The 12,307-nt window shown below is 51.2% G+C and overlaps 2 protein-coding genes across 4 annotated transcripts in view; both read left to right on the top strand.

Moving 5' to 3' along the window:
- Positions 1-109: 109 nt before the first annotated feature.
- Tmem141 (transmembrane protein 141) lies at positions 110-2,517 on the top strand. Of its 2 annotated transcripts, XM_031369368.1 has the most exons (5): positions 110-213; positions 471-537; positions 697-780; positions 1,186-1,293; positions 1,820-2,517. In XM_031369368.1, the coding sequence occupies exons 1-5, from the start codon at positions 163-165 to the stop codon at positions 1,831-1,833; spliced, it is 324 nt and encodes a 107-aa protein (XP_031225228.1). In that variant the 5' UTR covers positions 110-162; the 3' UTR covers positions 1,834-2,517. The 2 variants fall into 2 exon arrangements, with proteins under 2 accessions (XP_031225228.1, XP_031225227.1); XM_031369367.1 differs by lacking the exon at positions 1,820-2,517 and having other exon boundaries at positions 1,186-1,812.
- Positions 2,518-4,479: 1,962 nt separating this feature from the next.
- The window catches only part of Ccdc183 (coiled-coil domain containing 183), an 11,641-nt gene continuing 3,813 nt past the window's right edge, over positions 4,480-12,307 (top strand). Inside the window, exons 1-11 of one of the 2 annotated variants that reach the window (XM_031369366.1) lie at positions 4,480-4,811; positions 5,350-5,471; positions 5,849-5,926; positions 6,145-6,312; positions 6,965-7,069; positions 8,865-8,987; positions 10,287-10,412; positions 10,510-10,564; positions 10,966-11,066; positions 11,716-11,876; positions 12,064-12,232. In XM_031369366.1, the coding sequence (XP_031225226.1) occupies positions 5,894-5,926; positions 6,145-6,312; positions 6,965-7,069; positions 8,865-8,987; positions 10,287-10,412; positions 10,510-10,564; positions 10,966-11,066; positions 11,716-11,876; positions 12,064-12,232 (1,041 nt within the window). In that variant the 5' untranslated portion in view covers positions 4,480-4,811; positions 5,350-5,471; positions 5,849-5,893. Of the gene's footprint in view, positions 4,876-5,349; positions 5,472-5,848; positions 5,927-6,144; positions 6,313-6,964; positions 7,070-8,864; positions 8,988-10,286; positions 10,413-10,509; positions 10,565-10,965; positions 11,067-11,715; positions 11,877-12,063; positions 12,233-12,307 lie in introns of both variants that reach the window. The other variant, XM_031369365.1, reaches the window with a different exon arrangement.

Raw genomic sequence — 12,307 nt, 5'->3', positions numbered from 1 at the left:
AAAATTCAACCCACGAGAAGCTCGCGGCTATAGGTCCCGCCCCCTAGGCCAGACAGTCGAGAGCCTGACCGCCTCTGCTACGTTCTGCGCAGGCACTGTCTTAGGCCCCGCCCCACCCCGCCCGGCCCTCCCCAAGTCCTCCCTGGCGGGACCTGACCAACCATGGTGAATCTGGGCCTGTCCCGTGTGGATGACGTGGCCGCCAGGCACCCGGTGAGAAGGCTAGCCTTGGGGGCTGGCCCTAGAAGCTGACCTGAGGCAGAGTAGAGGCGGCGGAGCCCCGTCAGGGAGTGGTGGAATGGGGGAACCCTCCCGCCCTAGGGATAGGGAACATTAAATGGGTTTGGGGGGGTGATATATCCAGTCTCCAGTCTCCCTCGCCAAGGACAGATCATGCCCTAAAGGAGAAGCAGGAGGGAAGGAGGAAAGAGAACTGAGCCATGAACACCTTCCCCGCCCCCTAATCCCAGGGACTCGAGGAATATGCTGCCTGCCAGTCGACCGCCTTCATGAAGGGCGTTTTCACTCTTGTCACAGGTAAGCTAGTTCCAGAGGTCTTGGGGAGCAAAAGAACACCTTAAAGAGTAAAAATGTAACGTGTCGTCCCACCCTGTCTGACCAGAGGGCGGCACCAAGTCATCTTGCCTGCAGGTGCAGCAAGGTACCCTGACCAGCACTTTGCTTGGCTCTTGGCAGGCACTGGTACGACTTTTGGCCTGCAGATGTTCATTAAGAGGAAGTTTCCATACCCTGTACAGTGGAGCTTCCTGGTGTCTGCCGGTGAGTACTCCACGGTGGGTGCCTAGGCCCTGAAATGCATCCATTACCAGTGACTCTACAGTGTTGGTGTGTTTTCAATAAAAACCAGACTGTAGGGGATGGAGAGATGGCTCAGCGGTTAAGAGCACTAATTGCTCTTCTAAAGGTCCTGAGTTCAAATCCCAGCAACCACATGGTGGCTCACAACCATCTGTAATGAGATCTGATGCCCTCTTCTGGTGTGTCTGAAGACAGCTACAGTGTACTTACATATAATAATTTTTTTAAAAAATCTTTAAAAAAAAAAAAAAAGACTGTGATCCAGCCTGTTTGGGTTGGAGCCTACCCACCCTATCTGCCCAGAAGTAGCTTGTGCCAGGCCCCCTTATGAAAAGTGTACCCACCTTCCTGCTTCCTGTACTCCAGCTGTAGGATCTGTGGCCAGCTACAGAGTGACACGTATGGAGTGTCAGAAATGCAGCAATCTCTGGCTCTTCCTGGAGACCGGGAAGCTCCCCAAAGACATGAGCACAGGTGAGAGGGGCCCAGAGGGACAGCAAGCAGTTTCAGGAAGGCAAGCCCACAAGACTCAAAAGATGGACTGAAGCCTTTTTCACTCCAGCCAGTCCTACTTCTCCCTGGAGAGGTTGGGGGTAGAAGGAAGCATAACAAAGATTGAGCAGTGCATTCCCAGGAGGAAGATCCAGAGCTGACGGTGACCCTAAGACAGAGGGAAGGTCCTTGTAAGGTATGAGGCAGGACACAGCAACTACACAGATAACCCAGAAAAAAAGTATCTAGGACTGTGACCCTGAATCTGATACCAAGGTGGTGGACCTCAGGCCTGCGTAGCCTTGTTACTGGGTTCAGAGCTTTTGTTTGGTTTGTTCTTCTGAGGAAGGCTGGCCTTGAGTTCCTGCTTCTGCTGCTTCTTCCTCCTAGGCTTGGGATCCTAAGTCTGTGTAACCACATCTGACAGGATCTTTTGTCATGATAGAACAAGATCGGGGACTCAAAAACCACAGGCACGAGTCCACCCATCTCCCTTTACCTCTTACAGATCCTCACAATTAGAAGTGCTCTGGCTGGTGCAGGATGCGAAGCAGGGAAGATCCTAGAGCATAGACTCTAACGTCATCTGACTCCAGGCTGGTTCTTCCTACCTCACCAAACACACACACACACACACACACACACACACACACACGCATCCTCTAGTGCCATCTCTCTCCTACACATGTGTGGGGGCCTGCCTGAGAAACCTGTGAAGACTACTGCTGCTCCAAATCCAGGACTTGGACTTGCCTAAGATGCCAACTCAGGAAAAGGCTTGGGAGAGAGGGCTCTTCTGCAGAGCAGCCAGGAGCCAGGGTATCTGTGAATAGAGAAGCTTGGATTCTGTTGCACACAGCTGCTAGGGCAGCAGCCTGCATATGGTGAAAGAGACTTGACTGCTTTCTCTGATCTCTGTGCCCCAAATCCAAAGAGAATGTTGGAGAGTTGCAGCTAATAAGTGGCTTGTCCTTTTTCCTATGTGAGCTCTGAAGCAATTTAACATGAACTGGTGAGGTTGTTCTATGGGTGAAGCACGTGGTGCTAAACCTGGTGTCTGAGTTTGATCCCCAGGAACCACATGGTAGATGGAGCAACCACTCTCCCCCTCAAGTTGTCCTCCAATCTCCACATGCATACTGCGGTATGTGGGTTCCCATTACGCATGCACACAAAATAAATAAGTACAGGTCTAATAGTAAAAAAGAGAGGCCAGGTGTAGTGATGTACGCCTTTAATCCCAGCACTTGGGCGGCAGAGGCAGAAGGGTCTAAGTTCAAGGCCAGCCTGGTCTACAGAGTGAGTTCTAGGACAGCCAGCACTACAGACAGAAACATTGGTTTTGTTTTTTGTTTGTTTGGGGTTTTTTGTTTTTTGTTTTTTTTTGTTTTTTGTTTTTTGTTTTTTGTTTTTTGTTTTTTGTTTTTCTTAGAGACACGGTTTCTCTGTATAGCCTTGGCTATCCTAGAACTCACTCTGTAGACCAGGCTGGCCTCGAACTCAGAAATCCGCCTGTCTCTGCCTCCCAAGTGCTGGGATTAAAGCATGTGCCACCACTGCCTGGCCAGAAACCTTGTTTTGAAAAACCAAGTAAATAATAAATAAATAAGAAGGAAAGTAGAGGCTAAGAAGATGTAATTATGCACCCCTGTGGCCATGCAGCTGACATTTATTTTAGCCCATGGTTCTGGAGGATGAAGGCCCAACAGCCACTTGGTGGTGGCTATCATTCTGACAGACTCCAGAAACATCACAGGCCTTCCTGCACATGGCCAGAAACAAAGCATACATGTTTCTTCCTATAAAGCCATCAAGGGTTGATCATGGCAGCCCTACCCTGGTAATTTAAATCCCAACCATCTCTCAAAGGCCCTATCTCGAACATATTGGGGGTTAAACCCCGACATGAACTTTGGAGGCCAGCCATCTTCAAACCCAGGCAGTGTTTTAAGAGCAGCACTGGGGTCGGGGACCGGGGCTTCCTTCAATCTGCTTCCTGTTATCATGGCACCCACTTCCCAATCTAGCTCATCCTGCTAGGTGGCTCCACAAGCTCCATCCCATTTAATAGGAAGAAGAAAGGGAAAGGAGGGCAGTTAATCCGCCATGTCTGCATACACACTACTGGCCAGAACTAAGCCACGTGGTACATCTACTGTAAGAGAACTCAGAAAGGCAGCCCTGCTCTGGACAGTCATTTGGCCCACTGTATCTGAGGGGAAAAGAAGAGCCAATACCAGGGGGTTCAACGGACTCTGCCTCAGCTGGATACCGAGCCAGGTCAGCAAACACTAGGGAGGTAAGGTCAGCAGCTGTGGCCATGGCAGGTCCTTCCAGTCCTCTTGAGGATGAGGCATAGACCAGAAGGGAGGCCAGGGATGAACATGGAGTTTAGACTGGACAGAAAAGTGGCTACAAGGTAGGGATCCATATGAGAGGTCATAGGAAGGTAGGCATTAATGTGCCCAGTGCTATACGCATGGTCTGACTACATGACCTCCAAAATCCATACACTGAAATCTAACCCCCGGGGACCTCAGAAGATAGTTATTGGAGATGGGCCCTTTTGATGGCGTGATTAGGGCTACTGATGCCGTAGGGACTAATCCTGTCTTTCTGGTATCCTGGTAAGAAGAAATTAAAACACAGACACGCACAGAGGTACAACCAAAGGATCTGAAAGCATCCACAGCCAAGGAGACACCGCAGCAGAGCCAGCCATGCAATGCTGACTCTACTCTCGACTGAAGAGTAAATGCCTACAGAGCACTTAGTTATGCAGGTGCCTGCAGAGTAAGTGTCTGCACCAAGTGTCTCGCATACCCCACAGTGTTCTATGCTACTGACTGCTCCTGGCACACTACTCTAAGGGACTGCACGATGTAGGTGTGTGGACTAGTCTCTGCCAATAATTTGTGACCCAAGATCCAGGGGACTGAGGGATGCAGGCCTCAGGCAGGATGGCACCAGACAAGCCAGCACAGGTCTGGGAAAGTTGGAAGGGAAGGAACAGTGGTGGGCAGAAGCTGGGATGAGGTGCCAAGTCACCCCATGCCTGGAGTTTGAACTGCAAGTATGGATTGGAGAGAAACATCTTACCAGGCACTGACTTGACATTACATGTGGGAGGCTGAGTCAAGCTGCTTTGCGGCCCTAGGGGCCAGGGAGGGAACAAGGATGTGGGGAGGTACAGGGTGAGTGTGGCAGTAAGGCATCACAGATTCGCTACCACTGTCGAGAGGGCTCTAGTGTTCAACAGAGCTCTTGAAGCAGCCATCTCAAGACTCATTTCCCTTAGTTCAAGAACCCAGAGATGACCCTAAGAATGGAATTCCAGAAGAATGGAATTTCAGGGTTCTCCGGGCATTGAGAACCTTAGTCCCCATCATAAAGAGCTGAAATTCCAAAGACAATCTCAACCTGAGCAGGCAACTGCACAGGAAGGGTGAGAGGCACACAGAACCAACCCCTGGAGGGAGGGCCTTTAGGCCACCATGAAGGTACACAATGAAGCGGCTGTGGAGGCACAGATACAGGAACTAAGGACCATCACTCGGCTCCAGGGTGAGCCTCACACTGGGGGTTGCCACTCGGCTCTGCTACTAGGCAGCTTTCTATCCTACTACTCACCCAGGCCCCCACAGTGGGTAGAAGTCACAGAAGGGCCTGCTATCTGAGGGGTGACATGACAGGAGCTTCAAGGAGACCTGTGCATTTCCCACAATATTGGCCCAAAGTTGGAGAGATCAAGGAGAGGTCTGTCTGATTCTCTGCAAGAGCTCTAAAAGAGACAAGGGGGTCTCATTCCTGGTCTTGGCCTCACCCTCTCTACTGGCCAGCAGCCATCCCTGGAGAGAGAGGCCTGCAGAGCAACCCTTTAGTAGGGAAGCTTGTGAAGTCCAGAGCAGGGCAAGAGGAGAGAAAATTATCACAAAAGTGATGCAGTATTCCACTGACCTCTCTGGACCCTTTGCGGAGATTTTTAGCCAGTCCTTTTACCCTACTGTCTGGTAATCATGTTCCCTCCACCGCCTATAGAACAATGTCGGGCACTCCAGATCCAGGGTGTAAAGGAGAAGACAACACAGAACAAGGCTACAATAGGCCTCCTGCGCAGCAACCTCCGCCGAGGGGCCCAAGACTGGGCTTTGGCTAAGAAGGTGCAAAAGCCCCACCCCCTTCGCAGCCTGGGATTAAGTGGTGGCTGCTTGTGCATACACCCTACCAGAAGGCCCTCTCTGGACCAGAAGGCCTGAAGGGGTGGGGCTCCTCTGTAACTGGTGCCCAAGGCAGGTTCCCCAACACCCACACAGAGTGCTTAGCGCCAACAGCAAAGACTCTTTGGGGTCTCTGACCTCCTTTCCGGACCCCATCACACCAGAGCAGGGATAACCCTGGAGGGGTCTTGCGCGCTCTGCTCAGGGGTCCCAGGACCAACGGTCTCCTTGCTGGGCTAGCGGCGAGTAAGAGGCACTGGGGGATATGCCTGAGTGCCAAGAGCCAGGCTCCAAGCTCAGCCGCCGCCGCCGCTCCACAGCATGATCAATGGACCATCTCTAAGGCCTGCGGGAAGGATACGTCCATGAGGCTGGCACACGGCCGCAGTACTATGGAGGTAACGAGGCAGGCGAGGTCCAAGAGGATCCTTCGCCCCTCTTGGCCCCAGTCCCCGAGGCCCGCCCCCAGTAAAGGCTACAGAGCTGGCAGAAGGCGAAACGCGTCCCCATCTCTTGCTTCCCAGTGGGGTAGCCGCGGGTCCCCAGCCTGCTATCTTCCTGGGGTCCCCGCAGCGCTCCCTCTCGCACCCACGCGCGGGCGCCCTCCCGGACCCAGGTGGCTCGGGAGAAGCTGCGCAAGTACGTCTTTGACCGCGTGAATACACACAACGTACTGATTCACCTGGTTCGGCAACGCGGACAGAAGCTGGAGACCTTGCAGCTGGAGCTGGCCAGCTTACGGAACCAGCCGGATGCTACTAAGGAAGAACTGCAGCAGCTTCAGGTGCCCGGGGGCCCGGCGGGCGGAGGGGGGGGCGGGGCTCCGATTGAGCGCAGGACCTTTCCAGAGCGGGACTCAGCCAGCAAGGGCTACGTTGGAGGATGTGGAGATTCTGTTCAGGGGACCAAAGCCGCTTCAGACAGGGACTCTGTTATAAGGGCGGGGCCGCTGATTAGACAGTGTTCAGTGAGAAGTATGTCTGTGTAAAAGGAATACCCAGTGGGACTGGCCTCCAATGGAGGGGTGGGGCAACATCAGAAGGGTAAGTAAGACCTGCGGGTGGGCCGGACCCTTATAAGGCTGTGTACAAACAGGAAAAGTTACTAACAAGGAGCAGGAAACCAGTGACGTGAGGTAATGTTTTTATCACGCAGCGCTAAACATGAAGTTGGGAATCAAAGCCATTTTCTACATGGTGGCTGGGAGGTGGATAAGATGTGCACTAATTACTTCATCTGCAGGGCCTGAAGGCAGGGGCAGGTTTTGGGGAGTCCAGCATCCTTGTGTGAAAGCCAAGCCCTCGTTCCCACCCGCCATCCCCCTTACCCTCCTGGGCAGGGTTCAGTCGCTTCACACCGATGAGAACTTGTGAGGAGGTGGGTCTTGTCACCAAGCTTTTTCAGTGATTCCATAACACCACCACCACCACCATCAGATTATCCGCCAACTGGAGAACAACATTGAAAAGACCGTGATCAAGATCACCTCCAGCCAGAATATCCACACGCTGTACAAAGTGCTGCTGGATTACCTGAAGAAGGTAAAGCCCGTTAGCCAGAGCCCCGCCTGCAACCCTCTTCCAGGGAGCCTTCGAAGCTGCCCTAAAGTATATGAAAACGTTCTTCTGAGAACTTCATTTTTGTTGTTCCACACAAGCATATTATGGGCTGCACCCAGAATTTGGGCTTAAGCCTGGGCACGGTAGCACAGATATATGATCTTAGCACTCGAGAGGCTAAGATGGGAAGATTCCAGGCCATCCTGGGCTACACAGTGAGACTCTAATTCAAAAACAGATGTTGAGTGATCACACACACCACAAAATCACAGAATTCTTTCTTTCACATATTATATGGCTCACTTTGGAACTCTGAGGGTCCTAGATGGTCCACACCCACCTTCCAGGAAATCCCCTAACATGCTTCAGGACAGACTCCTCTCCCTCTTCCCAAAATATGCTGAGCGTACAATATCCTGCCCACTTTGGATCTGGCTCTCCCCTGCTTTCTGTGAATCCAGGAGGAAGCAGACTCTGACTGATGGAAATCCTAGTGAGCCACGGTCATTACTCTCGCTGAGAGCACTCCCAATATGGCACTCATAGAGCAGAGCATCTGTGGTGGACAAAGTGCTACAGGGAAGCAGGGTACCTAGGGCAGAATGGTGGACAGACCTGAAAAGGTAGCCATGCAAAAATTCCTAATACCCTCACCCTAAGAAAGGGAGGTGAATGAGTGGCTCTGCTTGGGAGGAAGGATCAGTATGTGAGCGGTTACAGCAGCTTTTCCCTGCTGAGGTCATACCCCTGAGCCAGAACTGCAGTATCACGCTCTGGTCTGTCCTTCTGACCGGACCCTAGCACTGGAGGCTCAACTGGAGGCCCTCCCACCTTTCTTTCTTATGTCCACCCCTCCCCAGTGAAGGAGTATCCTTTGTAGAACTTTCTTTCCGGAACAAACACATTGGAAACAAATCCCCATGTTCAACCACACTTTTTTTTTTAAATTGGCAAAGATTCAGCATGTATAGATTTCAAAAGTGAAGTATTATCAATACCAAGGCTGCCTTGACCATGGATGTGCTAAGCCATGTGCTGAGTGGGCTACCTTACTGCTCCATCCAGCCTAACAGCAACCTTTGACAAGTCAGCATCACTGTTAAAAGGCTGGGTATGATTCCAAGAGCACGGAGCTGGCTGGCTGGTTAGAGGTGGCCTTCACGTGGAGCCCTATCTAGGTCCATGCCCATCTTTCTTTCTTTCTTTCTTTCTTTCTTTCTTTCTTTCTTTCTTTCTTTCTTTCTTTCTTTCTTAAAGATTTCATTTATATGAGTACACTGTAGCTGTCTTCAGACACACCAGAACAGGACAACAGATCCTATTACAGATGGTTGTGAGCCACCATGTGTTTGCTGGGAATTGAACTCAGGACCTCTGGAAGAGCAAGCAGCCAGTGTTCTTAACCGCTGAGCTATCTCTCCAGCCTCCATGCCCATCTTTAAAGCCCCTCTTTTCCACTTCAGACCAAAGATGTCCCCCAAGCAAACTGTCCTGGATTTTAGAGTTGGTCTTCAATGGGGAAGAACATGAGTCATCACATCCTCTTGTCCTGGGTAGTGAGAGTCCATAGGTCACCAATGCCTGTCCATGCTAGAACACTTCTTTCTCTTGCTCTGTGCCTTGCCCAGATGCTGGGCAACAGATGAAACCCCTATCCTGAGTCTGAGCATGAAAAGTGGAAGAGAACCAAAGGGCTCAGGAAAGCCAGCAGTATGGGATGATGACAAGAAAGGAACCCATGGCTTCATGTCTATGTTGCCTTTGACTATTCTCATAGGTGCTGGCAGAGTACCCCACAGAGATAGACAAGCTGCAGAACCTGGTGGCCAACTACTGCTCTGAGCTGTCAGATATGACAGTCATGTCCCAAGATGCCATGATGATTACTGATGAGGTCAAGGTAAGTCCCAGGATTGGGGGTCTAGCAACAACTGGCTCACATAATCCTGTCTTGTTCAGGACCTATCTGGACATCCCATGCCTCTACTTCCTATCATCTCTGGAGAAATCCATTGTCAGCCCTACCAGCTGATCTGCTCACCCATGGGACATTTGAGCACAGAAGCCTAGCACAGCAGCTAGGACAGTGGGCATCTATTGACCTTGTCAGTACCAAGATCCTTGCCTCTAGGGAAACAGGACTAGAGGGCCAGCAAGCCCTATCCTCCTGAAGTGGGTAATTCATCTAGTAATCCACCACATCATATCTAGGTCACTATAGCAGACAGCGACAAAGAGTTTTGGAGGTCTCAAGGGTGGCTTTCCAAGGAAATATGCTTGAGTGGACTCTGAAGGACCAGCAAAGTCAGGGGTAATCATAGCTCAGAAAGAGAAAGCACAGAAGAGCCAAAGCTGTTCTCACAGCTCTGCTCTGCGTTAGTGCACAGAATCTACATAGCTTCCCTGTCAGTGAAGGCGACAAGCTTCTCCTCAGAGCAGATAAGGAGACACACCATCAGATTGTGTCTTATGCTAGGTGTGGTGGCACTTGCCTTTAATTCCAGTATTCAGGAGGCAGATCTCTGAGTTCAAGGCTAGCCTGGTGTACAGAGTTCAAGGACAGCCAGGAGATACACAGAGAACCCCTGTCTTAAAAAGCGAAAAACAAAACACAAAACAAAAATAGATTGTGTTTTACAATGACACACATTAACTACAGGTGCCAGAGCAAAAATACTGGCTGTGTGGTCAGGCTGGTGTAAGAGTTGGGGTGGCCAGAAGCAGAAAGGGCGGGCAAATCTTTAAAGGATAACCACAGTGAGCTTTAATGATAGGAGTCTGTATGAGAGAGAGCAAAAGAAAGCAAGGAAGGATGGTGGTTTTCAGCCACAAAGGCAGACTGTAAGAGATAGAACAGGTTTGGGAATAAAGGGGATGAATTACTTTAGATATGTTAAATCTAATTCAACAAGTTCTAAGTGGAACATGTCAGAAGATAACTAAAGGCAAGGGCCCAGAGGAAAATAGAGCAGCTGGGCTAGAAAGGAAAAGAAAAGCCATAGCATGTGCCAGCCAGGAGTCTTGGTATCACAGAGGCAAAGGAATGAACACCCAAGAGGATAGTGGATGCCAGTAAGAAGAGTGGCCAGCTTTCTGCCACAGTCCAGTAATATGAAGACTGACAACTGGTCACTGGCTTTTGGACCCTGGGAGGATCCTTGACGAGACACCATCCCCACTGAATCTCTTGTGTCTCCAGAGGAACATGAGGCAAGGGGAAGCAACCTTCATCGAGGAGCGAAGAGCCCGGGAGAACCGGCTGAACCAGCAAAAGAAGCTTATTGACAAGATCCACACCAAGGAGACAAGCGAGAAGTACCGCCGTGTACATCCTGAACCACGCCCCATGGCTCCCTCACCCATGGGGAAGAGCTGGGGGGATCCTTTCCTTCTTTTCCTTATCTGGTTCTTTCTCCTCTCAGGGCCGGAGGGATTTGGATTTCCCCTCCAATCTGATGAGTATGGACAGCATAAAGGGTGAGTCTCAGCTCCTTGCCTTGTCCAGCCAAGGTCTCCAGTAGTCAGCAATGTCTGGGATCTCCCAGCCAGGTCACCATGAGGCCACGTATATCCTATGGTCATAGGGTGAGGAAGCAGCCCCTGCCTCTCCCTGACTGTCCCTGAAGAAGCTGACAGCCTTTGGTACAAGGTGGTTACAAAGATGCTGCCTCTAACAACTAGAGCTCAGTCACCCGGTGACATCTCAGAAAAAGTCCCCAAGTATTCTGAAGGGTCAGGCTGAGGAGAGCAGGTACAGGTACAGGTTACATGAAGGCACCCAACATCCTCAGTGACTTCTCTGAAGCCTGAATGTCTACAGAGCCACCAGGTAGCCATTCCTGCACACTGACTAGACCCTCCTTCTCTGCTCTGCCCAGTGAAGAGAAGAGAAACTTCTGTAGCAGATATACAATACCAGACAAAAGTGACTACTTTGGTAGAGAGGGTCAAATCTGCTGTGCAGTGCTCCCACCTCTGGGTAAGTCTCCCTGGCACTTGGAGGGTAGCTAAGCTAGGCCAGGGCCTGGGATGCTCTGCAAAACATTCACAAAGATTAGACCTCCCCATGCGGGTCCCCAAACATGATGCTCCCAAGCCTGGAAAAAGTCTGGGGGTTTTGAGGTCTATAGTTCAGAAAAGAAGATACCCCCAGCACATGGCTGGCTTGTCCCCACCATGTTCCATGTACAGGACAGAGCCTACCAGAATTTGAAAGTCCAAATGCTAAGAATCTGGCCTCTCACTCTAGCCCCTTCCCAACTTGACAGCCACAGCGAACAGCTGCTTCTGATGGCCTCCTTTTGTCATAGACCCACCTGAGTTACCATTGTCAGGCCTTGAGCGCCATCCACAGCATCTTGACTGAACGTGATACATGGTCTCTTCATGGTAGGTGGGTTATTTACCCTCTGCCTATCATGAAAGCTATGTAACCAGGATATGTACAGGCTACCATTCTGCCCAGCTCCTCACAAACCTTAGCACCCAAAAGTACTCAGTTTCGTGACTGAGCCCCAAATACCAAAAATTTGTACTATCTACTGCAAGGGGCCCCAGAGAAACCAGGGCTAGGAAGCCCTACTGCCTTCCAAGCCCACACCTGTTTCTCTCTGCCCTGGACTCGGTAGGACATAGCTGGGCGCTTCCTGGCTCAGAAGACTACAGAGGAGAACCTGGAGCTACAGATGGAGGATTGTGAGGAGCGGCGGACACAGTTAGAGGCCCTGATGAAGAAGCTAGAACTTGAGGAGGCTGTGCTCAAGTTCCGCCAGACACCCAGCTCTGTTGGGTATGTTCCAGGGCTGTGGATAGCTCCACAGGTACAAGCTAATAGCTGTACATATCTACTGCCAATAAACCTGTTCAACTGCAGAAGAGCTGAGGGCTTGCCCGCTTGAAGCTGAGCCCCTGAAGTTGACACCTGGTTCAGGACCCCTGTGGGCCTACCCTCACTGCTGTGCCTACCTCCTCCACAGCTTTAGTTCTATCCAGAAGAAAATGAAGAGCATGCTAGAAGAGGAAGAGGCAAGGCTCCAGCGGGCCCAAAACAACATGATCAAGAGCCAGCAGCTGCTGCTGGTCATCCAGACAGGTATTGACAACCTCTACATCCGGCTCATCGGCATCACCCTACCAACCTTCCAGGTATCAGCCCTGGGGAGGACATGCTGTGCACAGGGTCCCTGGGGAGGACATGCTGTGCACGGGGTCCCTGGGGAG

This window comes from Mastomys coucha, unplaced genomic scaffold (assembly GCF_008632895.1).
Source record: "Mastomys coucha isolate ucsf_1 unplaced genomic scaffold, UCSF_Mcou_1 pScaffold15, whole genome shotgun sequence".
NCBI lineage: Eukaryota > Metazoa > Chordata > Mammalia > Rodentia > Muridae > Mastomys > Mastomys coucha.
This window is presented reverse-complemented; position numbering and strand designations above follow the sequence as displayed.

Bases quoted from the DNA above. Each gene is read 5' to 3' on its own strand.
- Tmem141 (XM_031369367.1), top strand. From the start codon at position 163: ATGGTGAATCTGGGCCTGTCCCGTGTGGATGACGTGGCCGCCAGGCAC. The intron at 214-470 runs GTGAGAAGGCTA...CCCTAATCCCAG, and splicing joins ACGTGGCCGCCAGGCACCCG to GGACTCGAGGAATATGCTGC. The intron at 538-696 runs GTAAGCTAGTTC...GGCTCTTGGCAG, and splicing joins CGTTTTCACTCTTGTCACAG to GCACTGGTACGACTTTTGGC.